Source organism: Nanorana parkeri, unplaced genomic scaffold, assembly GCF_000935625.1.
Source record: "Nanorana parkeri isolate BGI_ZX_2015 unplaced genomic scaffold, ASM93562v1 scaffold92, whole genome shotgun sequence".
NCBI lineage: Eukaryota > Metazoa > Chordata > Amphibia > Anura > Dicroglossidae > Nanorana > Nanorana parkeri.
Genome location: NW_017306360.1, coordinates 2,072,062 through 2,090,890, shown reverse-complemented (window position 1 = coordinate 2,090,890; position 18,829 = coordinate 2,072,062). Strand labels below are relative to the sequence as shown.

General features: G+C 46.4%; 1 protein-coding gene across 2 annotated transcripts in view; it reads right to left on the bottom strand.

The window, feature by feature from the left end:
- VIL1 (villin 1) overlaps window positions 1–18,829 on the bottom strand; it is a 44,014-nt gene that overhangs the window by 21,465 nt on the left and 3,720 nt on the right. For both annotated transcript variants that reach the window (XM_018552589.1, XM_018552588.1), the window contains exons 2-9: window positions 7,691–7,801; window positions 6,503–6,577; window positions 6,208–6,404; window positions 4,450–4,558; window positions 2,898–3,008; window positions 1,278–1,486; window positions 835–913; window positions 184–282 (exon numbers count right to left, since the gene is read on the bottom strand). In XM_018552589.1, the coding sequence (XP_018408091.1) occupies window positions 184–282; window positions 835–913; window positions 1,278–1,486; window positions 2,898–3,008; window positions 4,450–4,558; window positions 6,208–6,404; window positions 6,503–6,577; window positions 7,691–7,765 (954 nt within the window). In that variant the 5' untranslated portion in view covers window positions 7,766–7,801. The remainder of the gene's footprint in view (window positions 1–183; window positions 283–834; window positions 914–1,277; window positions 1,487–2,897; window positions 3,009–4,449; window positions 4,559–6,207; window positions 6,405–6,502; window positions 6,578–7,690; window positions 7,802–18,829) is intronic.

Genomic DNA, 18,829 nt, shown 5'->3' with positions numbered 1-18,829 from the left:
ATATTTTCTCTTCATAGTGAGAAGTAAATATTCATAGAAATGGTTTAGATACACATCAATTACTGCATTACTGACAACACCAAAGTGAGCGCCTTCAGGGGGAAGCCTTAGGCCCTTATAAAGCTCCCTCATGGGCGGATTTGGGTAGACGATGATGGACATTTTGGCGGTTGATCTACTCACCAAGGCACGAGGCATGGCTTGCTTTCTCTCCTCTTTTGAAGCATTCTTTCCTTTCCACACAAAGATCTTTATTCCGCCTTGATCCAGGATATAGCAGTCCTGCCCGGGACAAGACAAGAGTCATTATTGGCACGCTGCAGACCAATTTTTAGCTTGACAAGATGTGCTTAGAGTGACGGAAGCCCCCCCCCCAGAAAGTCTAGCAGGGTCAAACTCCATACACATGCAGCCGATTGGCCATAGTCAGTGTGCAGCCAATCAAAAAAAAAAAAGACTTTTTCTTTCAGCTGATTCAGCAGGAAATGGACAAAATTTTACCTGTCTATGGCCAGCTTAAAGGGATGACTCATTACAGTGGCGGCTGCAGCAGCAGCAGTGACCAATCAAAGGCTGGGGGTGGGGAGGTGACCAAGCTGTATTGCTTAACTGCAACATAGAAAAGGCAGGTCACCAGGTTGGCTGTACTGTCTGGCAGGTCTGTGTAAATCTCAGGACGGGTTTACAAATTCTTTGGCAGTTATGTGCTTTGAGATCCAAGTGAGCTAAGCCGTAGGTGTTTGTTTTTTTATCAGAACATGGGGTCTATTTTTTATACAGTGGCTCTCTGCTATGATGATCTGTATGTGTGCTCCACGTGACAGCGGGACTTACCTCGTGTTGCAACAAGTTCTTGGTCAAAGGCTTAGTAGCCACTTCCTGGACCATCAGGTTTCCATTAGAATCTGATACTCTGTGTACAGAAGAAAATCAGACATTTTAGTGAAAATAAAATGACAATACAGTTTCTTTGGAGTGATAATATCTACAAAATGTTTCTGGCCTCCCGTACACTAGTGCTGAGAAAACTCCGGGTTCAGATTGGACTCCTGTCTTCCAGGGCTTATCCGGTGCAGTGAGAGTCATCCATCTGAGCAAGTTGCAAATATTTGTGTGCATTTTGTTTTTTCTTTAAGCCCTCCATGACCCATGATGGGATAATCCCGTCATGTGTCCTCAAGGGGTTAAAGCTGCAAACAATGCATCGTAACAAGAGCATTTGGAAGCCTATCTTTAGGTACGCTGAATTTGTCCAAGCCCGTCCCCTTGCCACTTACTGATACAGTTTGATAGATCCTTTGGCCGCTGTGTCCACCACGTCATCACTTATGGGAGGTTTAATCGCCTTTTTCTTCCCCAGTACTTGATCGTGTGTCAGGATTTGCATCAGCTTGGGTGTTGCTTCTTCGTCGTCTCCTTCCACCACAAAAACGTGAGTACGTCCACCCCGCTCCCGGTCGCGGATGTCTTTCGCCAGGTTCATGCCCTGCGATGAATCAAACATTTGTTGTTATGCCCTATAGAATGCAATGTAACTATGTTATAGAAATAGAAGTTTTACTTTTAATATATAAAAACACAACTGATTTGCAGCAGTTTGCTGATGGGGTATGGCGCCGCGTAAAGGGTTATAGTGTTTGTATATGTGAGGTTAGGGAGACCTAAGGATGTAAGATGGCAGATGGCCATGCATATAATTATTCTAATGAACAATAGGAATGGGCCCAAAAATTAAAACCTGGTCAACGTCCCCCCCCCCCGCATCGACAGCACGCGCAGGGGGGGGGGTCTTTAGGGGTGGCCTAGGTCTGGATTAACATAGAGGCCCACCCCTCAAAATAGGCCCAATCGTCCCAGTGTTTAATCGAAACGGCCAACTTGTTGAGATCTCCAACTCGTTATGCCACGTCCGGGGACTTGCCAGTAGGAGATTTCAACAAGATGACGCTAGTGTGCCAGCCATGGGAGTGTGAGAATCCTCGATGAGTTCTCCAACTCCCATCAGTGCGGCTGCGCGGCCACCCAAGAGCAGTATCAAGTTCTCCAATTGGCTTTACTGCGGCTGCATGTCCACCCGATGGCATAACATGAAAGATGCTCTCTGATTGGTTTCCTTTGCTTTGCAAACGAGGATTGTGAAGCTACGCAGGAACACTGACGGGAATTGGAGAACTCGACGAGGATCCTGAACTGCCACAGCTGGCGCACGCGCAATAGCACCATCTCGTCTGAATCCCCTACTGGCAAGTACTGTTAGTCATTTTGGTGTTACCCCTCCAATGGGGACACCCGGGTGCGGGCCGAACCCCCCGCACCCCCCTTGTGACGCCACTGTGTCCAGTAGATGGATGACAGAGAACTGAAAATCCACATGTACAGAAAATGAGAGTGCCAAACAAAGGGCCTAACAGTCCAAAATCTTTTGAATAATCTTTTAACAAGAGAACTCATAACATCCGACGCATCTCAGGGGCTCTCCCCCTTCTTCAGGGCTTAGGTGCGATAAAACGTGTTTTACTGACCTACTGGTGCTGGATATGTTTAAAGTCTATTCAGCAAACAACTATTTCTGGTGACTGTGCCATCCCGGGATTGTCCCTATTGGGTATCACGCCTATGCACAGATGAAGGGGGCCCCTGATACTGTTTTGTAGTATCTTGTTGTGAACCAATATGAATATTACACCAAATACAGAACTGCCCGCATCACTCCGATCACTTTTAAATGTTAACAGTTGATTGGACGCCATCCACTGAAGATGCAGAAAACGGTGAAGAACCCAGTGAAGGTAACATGTTTATTATGTTATAATAATATCTTATCTTTACAGTGTATCTATACCTAAAACCCCCAAATAAATAAGCCAGCCAGTATGTGAAATAAACATGACCAGTACCCTCAGTCTCTCCATTTTGTTGCTTTCAGGTCCGTTCCATTGGATGATTAACTTTCCCAGGTCCACCAAGAACACGTCCCCGGTATTGAAGCTGTTCCAGTCCAGAGCTACCTGTGGAGAGAGAACCGTCTTGTCAGTGGCAGAGTATTGTCCTGTGACCGGTTTAAATCGTTATTTGAATATTTAACTTCATGACATTTTTTATGCGACAAATGACACGCTCGCTGTACCATATTATCGTATCATACATACAGATTCCCACTAGAGGCGATCTGTCATTCACTGCAATGAAAGTATTTGTACATTCAGATAACATCAAATTGAGGTTGGGATTGCAGGCATGCCATGTGTTGGCAAGGTGCAGCTGTAGCTCCCCAGTTGCAAGCAAGTACGCACGTTGAGCACGCTAGGATGGATCTGCTTCCATGCCTAGCGTGGCCAGTAAAGAGTTCTTTAAAAAGACAAAGTCACCATTCATTTCACCAAAAGTCTTCCCTATGATTATACATTATGCGCATATAACGTGTTTTATACATGTTATTTCGCAGTGGCTGGCAGCTCTTCATGCGGACTGGGGATTGTGTAAAAGACACAGAACGCGCTGGTCTCAGGAAGCAACTCTGAAATGTATAATACAGCATTATAATTAATGCTCCTAATACACATCAGAGAAAATGAGCTTATTATATCCAAATAAATCGCAACATGAATGGAGCATCAAGGGGACGTTAGATCACTCTGCAGCACGAGTTGTACAAGACCACATCCAGCGACAGTTGATGGGATTTTGGAGTCCTGCCCCAGTCATTAAAGCCTCGTGTAGTGATTTATGTGGATTTCATGAGCTCATACTCCTGGACAGTGGTCCCCAAACTCTGCTTCTACTTCTCTCATTGACACAATGGGGAAATTATTCCTCCCAATGACAGCAACAGGCACTATTCTGCCCACTGACAGCAACAGGTACTATTCTGCCCACTGACAGCAACAGGTACTATTCTGCCCACTGACAGCAACCGGCACTATTCTGCCCACTGACATCAACAGGTTTTATTCCTCCCACTGACAGCAACAGGCACTATTCTGCCCACTGACAGCAACAGGCACTATTCCTCACACTGACAGCAACAGGTTTTATTCCTCCCATTGACAGCAACAGGCACTATTCATCCCACTGACAGCAACAGGTTTTATTCCTCCCATTGACAGCAACAGGCACTATTCATGCCACTGATAGCAACAGGTTTTATTCACACTAAACTCATCAAACCATGTCTTTAGGGTGCTGGCTTTGTGCATAGGGGCCCAGTCATGCCAGAACAATAAAGGACTTCCTCAAACTGACTACAAGGCTGAAAGAGCACAACTATCTAAAGTGTATTTCTATGATGTAGAGTTAGCAGTGCCCTTCACTGGAAACCCTGAGGTTTAGTATAGCTTGTACCGTAGACGCCAGACGTCTGAAGAATTCTGAGATATATACTTCTACATGCATTACAATGCTGATAGTATCAGGATTCACAGTCTTCCGGTGCAGCGTAAGGAGCCTTACCTCTCCAGCTAAAACATTCTTCTTTCCCTTGACATGCAAGAGACGTTTTACGTTGTAGCTGTTCGTCTCAACCTGCTTCATTCCCGATGCTACCCCGCCGTTTTTATAACTATGAGAAATAAGAGAGGAAATTCACACATTACAATGTATGTAGAACCAATACTTTTATGTTAGTGCGGGAAAACAGGGGAGCTCAGCGAGCTATGTGTGTGGCTTTTTTTTTATAAGTCACATGTCCATATTTACAACACAAACCACAGAATTAAAGGAGAACTATGGGGTTAAGTCTTTTCCCCATAGTTCTCCTTAGGGTAACGGGAGGACACAAACTAGCATCCTCCCGTCACCCTAGGCTCAGTATACAGTGAGCTTGCGGTATACTGAGACGCCGCAGTATACAGCGAGCTGTTGCTCGCGATATACTGAGACGCCGCAGCTGAAGCGGATCCCGACAATTGTGCCGGTATGCGCCCAGCTGCGTGACTGACAGCTGGCTCTGCCTATCTAGAGGCAGACCCGGCTGTCCCCGCCCCCCCCCCCGTCCGATCTGCCAGTCAGCGCTGGCGGATCGGAGCGGGGAGGGGGGAATCCAGCCCCTTCCCTGTCACGGCAGAGAACCGCGACAGGATCGAGAGGTGAGCGAACGCCGGTATGTGTTCGCTCAACTCCCGATCTACTGAGCTGACCTGTGCAGTCTCATTGTCACAGGTCGGCTAGAACTATGAGGTGAGTGGAAAGCACCCATCTCATAGTTCTCCTTTAAGAGGGTAAATGACGGCAATGAAAAGTGAGAACATTTACGTAAAACACAAGCAAAGCGCTCATAAAACACTTCTTGTGTTAAAAAGGCACCAAAATCGCATTATGCGTCTTGAAGGGAAAGTCAAACAGCAAAAAGTTTTCCCAGCACACTCGCCAGCCAGAATGCAAAAAAACTCGTCTCACCGCTAAGGTTAAAAACAGAGGTTTAGATACACGTCTTCTGCAGAAAATGTGAAAGCCGCTCAGCCGCGTCAAGGCACCTCTTATAGTGCGGTCCTAACTCTAACCTATGAGAGTCTCCATCTTGGAGCACATGGGGCAAAGGATCAAATTGGGTGCAGGTTTGTCAGGAGGAAGCCCAACCTCACTTAAAGGCACAGGGATGCACAAAGCTGGTAACAAATTGATGAGTGCGTTTGCCATTTGTTTTGCTTGAAGGGAAAATCTGTGCATTTTCTAATGTGATGGTGTCTAATGTGATGGTGTCACTGTACTCCTAGAATGAGATCCTAATAGGTTGGACTTGATGGACTAATGTCTTTATTCAACCTCAAATACTATGTAACAGACCCCTAAGGCTGCCCATACACCTTGCGATGATCAAACTACACTTTCTGTCCGGTGATCGAACCGTCGTACGATTTTCGTACGGCGGCCCCATCCTGCCCCGATTATCGCAAGGTTGGATCAGTGGTAATTAGAAGAAAGCACCTGGACGAACTGCAGTAATCGACCGCATGTGCAGTGTAGATCGTACTAATTTTGACGTACGGAAACGCCACCAACCTTGCGAAAATTGCACAATGGACCGAAGTTTTCTAACCTGCTGGAGAGTCAAAAGTCGATCGATTGTACACTGTTCGCGGTTGTACACTGCCCATCAACCTTACAAATATCGGACGAAAACACAATCGCATCCGAAAATCGGCCGATATTCGTAAGGTGTATGGGCACCTAAAGGGTCACCCACCCAGGAGGAGCTGACGTCATACTCACACTATGCCCTGCTTGAAGTAGCCCTTGAATGTGTTGCTCTCAAATGCCTGAACCTCGCGGTGCTGCACGGCCACACCTCCCAGGTGTTCATCTATTTGTACCGAGTAAATGGCGGCTGCTCCTTGCTCGTCCACAGAGGAATTATTCCCAATCCAGAAGTGGATGTCATAGCTGAAGTTGTTGCTGACCTTGTGTGTCTGTAACAGAAAGGAATTGAATAATCAATGTTATTCCCTTCACCTCTCAGAGTTCAGGATGGTTTGCCTGATCAGTGTATATACAATATGGAACTCACCATCAGCAGCAGATAACAATCTCCATCAAAGAAGTTCCCAAAGGTCTTCTCAGGGACCGGAACCATCTCCATGTTCTAAGGGAAGAGACAGAAATGCAGTTCATGGAACGCAGGGAAATACATATACAGAGAACGATGCACCAATCTGGGCGTATTAGGTAATAATAAACAAATATACCAATAAATTCTTAGTAATGATACATTGCAATACAAACTTACAAAGGTTGAAGAAAAGACGCACGTCCATCGAGTTCAACCAAAAGTCTTCTCATAAAGAGTTGTCAAATTACGACAGACAGACTGAGAAGGTCATTTTTACAAGTGCAATTTATTTTTCTAAAATTTTGCATGTATCATGATGAGTGTAACATATACATTTCAGCAACCTTTAGAATTAGTTTTAGCTGATGGTGTATAAAGTAAGTTAGAGCTAGATATCATCTGTGACAGACGTTGGAGAGTTGCTAATAATAATAACTCTTTATATTATGTAACATATGCATGATCTTATACAGTACCTGTAATAGTTACAGATCAAAAGCCAAATTTAAGTCCTGTATATATATATATATACACTGAGTGGCCGGATTATTATATACACTGAGTGGCCAGATTATTATGACCACCTGACGTTTGTAGGCAAATTAGCTATAATTTGGCGCTGAAGTTGCTAGAGGGCCAGACCATTATAAATAGGGAAGCGGGTTGTTTACCACGACAGTAGAAGTGATTTGTTTCTGAAGATTCGGGGAAACAACGCGATGTAACAGCCTTTGAACGTGGGATGATTGTTGGCGCTCGGAGCCATGGAGCGAGTATCAGCAAAACAGCAGAATTCGTTAAATGTTCAAGAGCAGCTGTTGTTAAAGTGTTTAAAGACCGGACTGTCAGCCGAAAATCTGGGTCTGAACGTGGGAATTGTGGCCGTCAGCGACTAGTCAATGTTAGGGCAGAACGGAGAGTGGCAAGACTGGTACAAGACAACAGAAGGGCAACAGTGCAGTGTCAGATTCCTCACATCACCTTTCATCATCTCGTGCAGTCACGAGGCGGCCCAACGAAGTACTGATGGGGTGGTCATAATAATCTGGCCACTAAGTGTATATGCACCATATATAGAAGCAAAGCTTAAACAGAATTATTAGCAGTCAGCATACGATGACTACGTGGATTGTACTACTCATTTACCTCTATCCTCCATATCTGCAGTCCTGGGGTGGTTTTATTTAGAGACTTGGTTACTTTTTCCGTGAGTTCAGCCATGGTGGAATACCGGAAGATGAGAAGTCACCTGGAAACCTGGAAGGGAACAGAAAGAGTTTTTGTTTTCTTTTTTGAGCTATAGATCTAAACAACAGTGACACGGCGCCTACTGTGTTTCCCCGAAAATAAGACACTGTCTTATATTTTTTTGGGCTCAAAAAAACACACTTGGTCTTATTTTCGGGGGAGGTCTTATTTTTTGTTTTAATGTACAACAATCCACACTTATTCATATAGAAAAGTCTACATGTATTCATATACAAAAATATGGTGATCAGGGCAATCAGGGGTGCCGTACCTTTCCAAGAGCAATTTGGTAACCAATCACTGGCCAGAATGAGGGAAGCGCGCTTTCACTATGGATTTCTCACAGGCGGACTGCATTTGGTATCACTCCGCCTGTGACAGGAGCCGGCGCTATAGAGGCATCGGCATATGCGGCTCTGCTCCCTCCGCTGCCGCCTCGCTTCCTCTAGTGCTGGCTTTGTTGGCACTGATTCTCTCCTGCCTCTCCCACGGCTCTTCAAGATCCCCCTTATGCCACCACCGGCCCTGGGAATGGTCACAACTAGGTCTTATTTTCGGGGTAGGTCTTATATTTTAGCAATTCCCAAAAATAGTACTAGGTCTTATTTTTGGGGTAGGTCTTATTTTCGGGGAAACAGGGTATATAAAGGGCTCTTATAGAGGGGTTTGAGCCTGTTAAGCTGACCATTTAAAATCTCATCAGAACGTTCGATGATGCCATTAGATTTGACGAATGTCGTTCCAAATTTGTTTGGTTTTAACATTCGATTTCGGAATGAATAGAGTTTCGTGAATGAAAACAACGTTCACTGTTAGATTTGAATTCATTCGAGGAACGTTTTCCATCCTGCATTTGTTTTTCAGCACTGTGGTAGAAAATTATTTGACTCCATTACCTAATAGAAAATCGAACATCTACTACTACTAATCGGCTACTAAATTTAAATATGTTCACGCTGGAAGTAAGGAGATTAAGGGGGGATATGATTTTCATGTACAAGATGTTCTATAGTCATAGCACCTATACACACACTATATGGACTTGATGGACATGTGTCTTTATTCAACCTCAAATACTATGTAACTATGTAACTATGAACAAATGTTTCAAAGATGGATTTTTTTTACATGAAATTCTGCTGGTGTGTGTGGTCAGCTTTAGGGGAAGCGATGATTCTTTCTCCACTGTGGTTAACTTTTTAACAATGGAGAACTGAGAATTCATTGTGCCTGGGACAGCGAGTAAGATTATGTTTGCTGGGTGTGGAGTTGCCGGAGAGGATGCAATGGAGAATGTTCATTGTACACGTATAGCTGACATGAGGGTTGCTGGAACGAGTGTTTCAGTGTTTATAACAATACGCCTGTCATTCCATCACATTTCATATATACCCATGAGAATATAATTGTTCTTTCATTAAATTCAGCCTGCCTGGTACCTCCAAAGGGATGCAAACAGGGAAAAAGATGAACTCCAGTCGACATTTCAATTAAAACTTTTATTTAAATGTATTCCCCAATAGCCACAAACAATACAAACAAGTTTTGTGCACCAAATGCCTTTCCAAATGCAATTATAACCCTGGAAAAGTTGCAGTGGCACCATCACTGTGCTGTACATAGCCTGTGCAGATTGCAGAGCTGTGGAAGATGGCCCAGCAGGCTTCACCCACTACAGACCAGTCACCCTGCACAAGGAGAGAGAGCAGCAGTGAGCGGTCTTTATTACAGGAGTGGGCGGAGACAAGACCAGTCACCCTGCACAAGGAGAGAGAGCAGCAGTAAGCGGTCTGTATTACAGGAGGGGGCGGAGACAAGACCGGTCACCCTGCACAAGGAAAGAGAGCAGCAGTGAGCGGTCTTTATTACAGAAGGGGGCGGAGACAAGACCGGTCACCCTGCACAAGGAAAGAGAGCAGCAGTGAGCGGTCTTTATTACAGAAGGGGGCGGAGACAAGACCGGTCACCCTGCACAAGGAAAGAGAGCAGCAGTGACCGGTCTTTATTACAGGAGGGGGCAGAGACAAGACCAGTCACCCTGCACAAGGAGAGAGAGCAGCAGTGAGTGGTCTTTATTACATGAAGCTCCAAGTCTCACAAACTCTCACAATGGATTACTGCACAGATCTGGTAGAGATACACAAAGCTCACTAAGATTCAAGAGAAACCCCTGCAATGTCTTCAGTTATGCGGACCATTAAGAATTTATATGCCAAAAATTATTGGTTAACCCAAGCATTGTGTTTTTTCCCGCCATTACTTTTTCTTTATAATGAGTTTTGTAAATAGCAAACAAGATAATTAAAGGAGAACTCTGAGGTGAATTATGTACACTCATCCTCATAGTTAGAGCCGACGTGTGACAATGAAACTGTCACACGTCGGCTCAATAGATCGGAAAGAGAGATAACACATACCGTTGCTTGCTCACTTCCTGATCATCTCCCTGCAGACTGTCAGTCCCCGCTCCCCGCAGGGATTGACTAGCGCTGACTGGCGGAACGGACGGGGGAGGGGGCAGGTACAGCTGGTTCTGCCTCTAGATAGGCAGAGCCAGCTGTCACTCACGCAGCTGGGCGGATCATGAGAGTATTGTCAGGATCCGTCACGGCTGCGGCGCTCTCAGTATATAGCGAGCAATAGCCCGCTATATCTGAGCTTTGGGTCACGGGAGTTGGTTAGTATATGTTCTCCTGTGACCCTAAAGAGAACTAGGGGATAAAAAGGTTAAGAAACAGATGTGGCATTTGTACTGATATGACACTTGGTTCCTTTTATTAATGAACGCTTTGCCAATAATATATTTTATATTGAAATGGGAAGTGTCAGGGATAATCTGAGTAATATATTATACATGTAATCATAAAACAGAATGATCTTTGGTCTCAGTACTGGTTGTGCTATTACCAGGAGCTCTCTGGCCGGGCTGATCTGGCATTGCGTTTCTAGTTATGTTGGATTCCTGGCACACAAGGTTCCCCTATAGATACAGTGTGACACCCGGTCATTTCATAGGTACATTCCGGCCTGCCACCTCACAGGAAATCCTCAAACCTGTCAGCAGTTGGAAGCCACTGATTGCGATTGCTGACATTATTAAGCCGATATTTTATGTCAATATCATTCATATAAAAGTGTCTACTAATATCTAAAACATTTTAGATGTGTTGACCTTATTGCCTTCACCTGTAAGATCCCGGGACATTCTGAAGGATGAGCGTCTCCATATTACATCATTCTTGAGGCCCATCTCTGGGCAAAGGAAAAAAAAGTACCCTTGCAGCAGGGCTACCCTCCCCCCACCCCTGCAAAGCAGATTTACTTACCTAACCCCGGCCCCCTGCAGGCTCCTGGACCAATCCCTGCAGCCTCTTCTCCCCTTTGGCAGTCTAAGGTCCACTGACATCATCACGTCTCATGGAGGTTCCCACAAGGCCAACCGAGGCCCGGCCTTGGGGCAGCAGGAGGTAGAGGGGCAGCAGGGGTGTGGAATTCCTATCTCCCGACGCCCGGGAGATGCAGTTCCGGGCGCCGGGCTGGTAGTTGTTTTCTACATTTAGCCCGGCTTTGGGTAAGCAGAGCTAAATCTACAGCGGGGAAGCCGCCGCTTGTTTTGTACAAGTGATCCCGGCGATGTCACCAAGATCATTTGTATGCAGCCTGCAGGTCTGCCATTCTCCATGGGGTAGGGGAGGGGGGTTTGGCGGGTAGGGTGGCGCATTGAGGAACCTTGCCTTGGGGCAGCAGAGAGACTAAATCCGGCCCTGGTCACCACACACACTGGAGTGAGAAATAATTCTAGGTCACTCATTCACTGAAAGGAATTTAAAGTGTCGACTATTGATCAGTCCTGGTAATGTAATCGTTCTCCATTAGGCGGGAGGTTGTGTTTGATATCTCTTTACTCAACACAACCTCGTCTTTAATGTTGAACACAAATGGGGATTATGTTGCCTTCCTTTTAGTGTATTTTGTCCTGAAAATAAACAGTTGTGAAAATATTGCGCAACATAAGAAAATGGCAACTACCATCTTTTAGTTCTTCAGAGCCTCTGAGTTCAGAAAATATATACCATAGAGGAAGAAATAATGTCACCAGCACACCATAGTAGTAAAGTAATAATCCATTTCATGGCACATTGCCATTCGATGCAAGCGCTTTCAGGGCCTCAGGGGGTCCCCTTCATCAGGCTCAGAATTACCTGAAGGGGACCCCCTGAGGCCCCGAAAGCGCTTGCATCGAATGGCAATGTGCCATGAAATGGATTATTACTTTACTACTATGGTGTGCTGGTGACATTATTTCTTCTTCTATGGTATACACGGTGCCGTCCGTGGTCACTACGAGCACCCACCCATACGGGTTCCTTCCGGTAAGGAGTGCAGCACCTCTGGTTCTCAGAAAATATATACTGCACATTGTCCCCTCCCCCCAATGCTAGTGTCAGGACTTACCTTAAATGATGCCTCTTGATTCGATCTTCTTCTTTCCTGTACGTTTTAGCTGTCCCTCCACTGATGGTGTGGGTCTCCGATCCAGCGCTGACTCCTAGCTGGCACTTCCTGTCCCACGGTGTCTGTGCGGGTGCACGCTGCTCCATAGACTTACCTTGTGTCTCTCCTCGCCTCCCGGTCGAAGATCTGAACTGCGCATGCGGCCGCCCGAGACTCTTCAGACGGGAGCGCGCAGCGAAGACACAGGTAAGTATTAACCCTTTGAAAATGTTTTTTTTTTAATCGTTTTGCATATATGTACTGCTTGCTAGTTTAGTAACCCTTTCAGTAGTCTTCAACGTAAAAATGCAGATTTTTGACATGTGTGCGAAAAATTAAAAAATTGCTCTGCTTACAATAAGGATTTCATGTTTGGTGAGATACGCTGTAAGGGTTAATTATTCCTAAAGGGATGCCGACGCTGCAACTTTCCTCATTACAACACAGAAAGTCCACCAGCTGATTATAATAAATCCAGACCCTCCCATTCAGGAATCAGTCTGGAAAAGACATAATGAAACAAACTGCTATTTCTTCAGAACAGAAACAGGTCAGAATCTGCAACAATGTTTGTTAAAATTCTTGCAATCTACATTGATCACCCAGAGGGGATGGATTTATTCTCAACAAAAGTAGAGTTAGTCTTTAAATAGATTCCCCATCACTCACAAAGGACATAAATCCATTTTGTGGGCACCAAATGCCTCTGGAAACCAAGATATAGCCATGCAAAAATTGCAGTGACATCATCACTGTGCTACACATAACCTGTGTAGAGAGCAGAGCTGTGGGAGGGGCCCAGCAGACCTCAACCACTATAGGATGCCTGCAGAAACTACAGGAGGGGGTGAAGACAAGACCAGTCACCCTGCACAAGAAGAGAGAGCAGCAGTGAGCGGTCTTTATTACAGGAAGGGGCGGTGACAAGACCAGTCACCCTGCACAAGGAGAGAGAGCAGCAGTGACTGGTCTTTATTACAGCAGGGGGCGGAGACAAGACCAGTCACTCTGCACAAGGAATGAGAGCAGCAGTGACCAATCTTTATTATAGATGGGGCCGGATACAAGACCAGCCACCTTGCACAAGGAGAGAGAGCAGGAGTGACTGGTCTTTATTACAGGAGGGGGCGGAGACAAGACCAGTCACCCTGCACAAAGAGAGAGCAGCAGTGACTGGTCTTTATTACAGGAGGGGGCGGAGACAAGACCAGTCACCCTGCACAAAGAGAGAGCAGCAGTGACTGGACAGGAAGTACAGGAAGCCCCAAGTCTCACACTGGATTACTGCACAGATCTGGGGACTCTGGTATAAGGACAATATTTGTTTAGCCAGAATTTTGGCTTTAAAAAACCCTCCAGCAGTCAGTAAGCACAAGAAGATAAATGTTATAAAGTAGGAGGCCAGTCACACTCAGGGTGTATGTATGATTGGCTTGTACCATGCCCAAGCATGACCCCTACCTCCACGCCGCTGGTCTTCGCTCGCATTGTGCCAGGCCTGCGCATGCTTATGTCATCTGGACCCGGACTACCTGAGTGGGCATGAATGGATCTAATCTGCTGCAGTGTTCAGGTTCCGCACTCGGGCGCAGTTAGCGATCACACATATGCGTACCATTGCTGGAGTCCAACTGACTTGTGCCGCAGACCGCTTCTGTCAATCGGGTCAGTACCCTGACCCATGCCCAAGCATGGCATGGACCGATGGACTGACCTGCACACAACACACCGGCTCCACATCATGAATACATTTCCTTGGTCATCTCCGTGTTTGTTTTGCGAGTGTGACCGTTTCTATGTGCACAGCACGTATGTGCAGATAACAAATCTGACAGTTTATTTTCGTCCACGCTGGAGAGAAGATGAATTATTTTTAACACATCCACCCCGCCTAAAAAATGTACGAAAAACCAGAATTCCAGCACAAAAAAAAAGCTTTATGTTGTTTTAGAGTGGGCGGGAAACGCTAGAAACGTATTTATATAAAATGTATCCAAACAAAGCCACAAAATTATCATTGTGTCTGCATTGGTTTTCTTTTCTTCAGGAATGTTTTCTTTATTGTCACCTTGTGATCCTGCCAGTAACACACTTCCTGTCCTAGGGTGACAACGCTCACTGTGTCTATGGAGGAGCAGGGGACGTGTGTTAGGACTACAGAACACCTCTCACATTATTGTTATGGAGAAAAGGAGAATGGGGAGTGTTCTGTAGTCGTCATATGCTTCTAGAATTAGATTGTTTGAGATAAGGACAGAGCGCGGGACAGACCTGAATTTTGGTGGGTTCAAACAGCGATATAAAAACGCTTCCAATTGTATATTTAACAGTCGAAAAGAGAGCAAATAAGAGAAGATCATTGTTAATGTTTAAAGCTGACCTCCGTCCTTCCCTTCAGTCTTCTATCTGACCTCCGTCCTTCCCTTCAGTCTTCTATCTGACCTCCGTCCTTCCCTTCAGTCTTCTATCTGACCTTCGTCCTTCCCTTCAGTCTTCTATCTGACCTCCGTCCTTCCCTTCAGTCTTCTATCTGACCTCCGTCCTTCCCTTCAGTCTTCTATCTGACCTCCGGCCTCACCTTCAGTCTTCTATCTGACCTCCGTCCTTCACTTCAGTCTTCTATCTGACCTCCGTCCTTCCCTTCAGTCTTCTATCTGACCTCCGTCCTTCCCTTCAGTCTTCTATCTGACCTCCGTCCTCCCCTTCAGTCTTCTCTCTGACCTCCGTCCCTCCCCTCCCGTCTTCTATCTGACCTCCGTCCTTCCCCTCAGTCTTCTATCTGACCTCCGTCCTTCCCCTCAGTCTTCTATCTGACCTCCAGCCTCACCTTCAGTCTTCTATCTGACCTCCGTTCTTCCCTTCAGTCTTCTATCTGACCTCTGTCCTTCCCTTCAGTCTTCTATCTGACCTCCACCCTACCCTTCAGTCTTCTATCTGACCTCCGTCCTTCCCTTCAGTCTTCTATCTGACCTCCAGCCTCACCTTCAGTCTTCTATCTGACCTCCGTCCTTCCCTTCAGTCTCCTATCTGACCTCCGTCCTTCCCTTCAGTCTTGCACAGTGGTGCCGCCTCCTCTCCTGGGTTGGAATGGCTTCCTCTGATGTCACTGCACACTGGGAGCTTCTCACAATGTGTATTAGAAGCTGCAGCAAGCCAGATAGAGCTCCGCCTCATTTCCTGACTGGAGGACACCCAGCATCATCTAGGGCTTCTCTCCCCAACTTGACTGTCCCTGGCCCCGCCCCTTTGATTCATTGGATTTCAGTTCTTTCAATCATGGGGGCTCAGCATCACATGAGCTTGTTACATAGGGCGGTCTGTAAGCAAATACAGCCAGCCTAGGAACGTCCACTCCTCCAGATATTTTGATATTTGCATAACTCCTCCCCTTCCCCATTCACTGTCGGGAGGTGTAAAAAGTACTGACAAGCTTACTAGAACCTAACTCGCGCCTGTCTTATTGCATGCAAACTTTCTGCATGGCCTGTGTCTCAGTGTGTAATAATTAAAGTGATACTTTGACCCATCCGTAATTAGTCAGGGCAGGGCAGGCAGGAGAGGAATTTGCCCCGTCCACGAGTGTGAGCAGCAATTTTCTCCTGTCTCATCAAAAGCTCCGTCAGTGGCGGAGGGTTCATCAGGATGTTGAAAATGAGACATTCGAGGAAAACTAGAAATCAGTGACAGCAACAGGAGACGATCCCTACATCTTCATCCAGCACTGGGGCCCTTCGTTCAGCACTGGGTCCTCTCATTCAGCACTGGGTCCCCTCATTCATTACTGGGGCCCCTCATTCTCAATCAGCACTGGGTCCCCTCATTCAGCACTGGGTCCCCTCATTCAGCACTGGGGCCCCTCATTCATCACTGGGGCCCCTCATTCTCAATCAGCACTGGGTCCCCTCATTCAGCACTGGGTCCCCTCATTCAGCTCTGGGGACGATCCCTACATCTTCATCCAGCACTAGGGCTCCTCGTTCAGCACTGGGGCCCCTTGTTCAGCACTGGGTCCTCTCATTCAGCACTGGGTCCCCTCATTCATCACTGGGTCCCCTCATTCATCACTGAGTCCTCTCATTCAGCACTGGGTCCCCTCATTCATCACTGGGTCCCCTCATTCATCACTGGGTCCTCTCATTCAGCACTGGGTTCCCTCATTCAACACTGGGCTCCCTCTTTCAGCACTAGGTCCCCTCATTCATCACTGGGTCCCCTCATTCATCACTGGGTCCTCTCATTCAGCACTGGGTTCCCTCATTCAACACTGGGCTCCCTCTTTCAGCACTAGGTCCCCTCATTCAGCACTAGGTCCCCTCATTCATCACTGGGTCCCCTCATTCAGCACTGGGTCCCCTCATTCTCCACTGGTTCCCCTCATTCAGCACTGGATCCTCTCATTCAGCACTGGGGCCCCTCATCCAGCACTGGTTCCCCTCATTCAGCACTGGGGCCCCTCATTCAGCACTTGGTCCCCTCACAGCACTGGTTCCCCTCATTCAGCACTGGGTTCCCTCATTCAGCACTGGGTTCCCTCATTCAGCACTGGTTCCCCTCATTCAGCACTGTGGGACGGCCCATCCCGCCCCAGCTCTCTGATGTCACTGGTTGCCAGAAGCTCTAGAGTTTTAGTACTTTAGCAAAAGACAGTAGGCAGGGCTGACACCAGTCTATAAAACAATCTGTGCTGTCTGCCCACAACAATGCTTAGGAGCTGAGTGCATTTCTGTCAGGTCAGGATGTATTTTTCTGTACTCGTCTTTAAATGGATAAAACATGGGGGGATGTGCAGGTATTGCGGAGCTGCATTGTATGTATTACTTCCTATTTTGCCTTGACATACACTCTATAACACCACAAATAGAAGGAAGTGACAATGATTGCTTTTAACTATTACTTTCTGCAGCATTACCAGCGCTTAACATGATACTCCATGCTGCTCTGACCACGTGCCACTTTCTCTCGCTGATGACTCATCCATTGAGGAATGGGTTCAGACATTTCCTAAGAACTACACAGAACCCGGCCAGGAAGCAGAACGTAACCGCAGCAAATTCAACTTCCTCTTGTACAACTTCCTGTCCGTTGTGGTCTCATGGTTTCTAAGATTTTTTTCCTGGAAGACCGGGCACAGTCACACAGTGTGAAGAGCAACCAGTCACTTGTAAGGGTAGTCACACCATCACTAGGCACGACCATCATTAGGCTCCACCATCACTAGGCTCCACCATCATTACGCTCCACCATCAGTAGGCTCCACCATCATTACGCTCCACCATCAGTAGGCTCCACCATCACTAGGCTCCACCATCAGTAGGCTCCACCATCACTAGGCTCCATCATCAGTAGGCACCACCACAATTAGGCTTTGCTACCATCATTAAGCTCCACCACCATCATTAGGCTCCACCATCATTAGGCTCCACCACCGTTAGGTCCCACCACCATCATTATGCACCACCATCATCATTAGGCCCCACCACCATTTGGTACCACCACCGTTAGGCCCCACCATCATTAGGCTCCACCACCATTAGGCACCACCACTATCATTAGGCTCCACCATCACTAGGCACGACCATCATTAGGCTCCACCATCACGAGGCACCACCACCATTAGGCCCCATCATCACTAGGCACCACCACCATTAGGCCCCATCATCAGTAGGCTCCACCATCAGTAGGCTCCACCATCAGTAGGCTCCACCATCAGTAGGCATCACCATCATTAGGCATCACCACCGCTAGGTCCCACCACCGTTAGGTCCCACCACCATCATTAGGCACCACCGTTGTTAGGCGGCACCACCACATAGAGCTCAGCCATTCACAATGCCACAGTTGAGACCTGCAGACTCCCCGATGGCTACACAAATGCTGTGTTGTTCAACTCACAGCAAGCTTTTCATTTTGCCATTGACTGAGAATGATTCCAAAATTGATCTTACAAGATTTCGGATTACACAGCAGCTACCAAGGGGCCCGATGTACTATTGTGTTTTCACTAAGAGTTATATTCCCAGCCACCAATCAGCTTTAACTTTTGGGGAAAGGCCGGATACTGATTGGTGGCTGAGAAGTAACTCCAGTTCCTGGTAGGGACACATTGATACATCAGCAACTCATAGATTCATCAATTCTCCAACAGGGTCTGCATTGCTCCACCTCCCGTGCAGGACGGTCACCACAGAGTTATATCAATTCATCATCACTCATTACCAATCACAAAAGACGACGCCGAAGACGTACAGCGAGTACCGACCTGCGTCCATGACACTGACTGCAGCTCTACAATCCAATATTCAGAACCACACATGACATTCAGAAGACAGACGAGGCTTCTATCACTGACAACAAATAACTATTATAGCAAAATTCTATTATTTCCTGAGCCAATCCGAAGAAGAGAAAGAAAGAAAAATAATAATAGTAATAATAATAATTTACATTAAAATGTATATATATATATATATTTATTTATAGATATATAGATATAGATATATATTATTATTATTATTATGTTTCAATAATAAATGTAATCAAAAT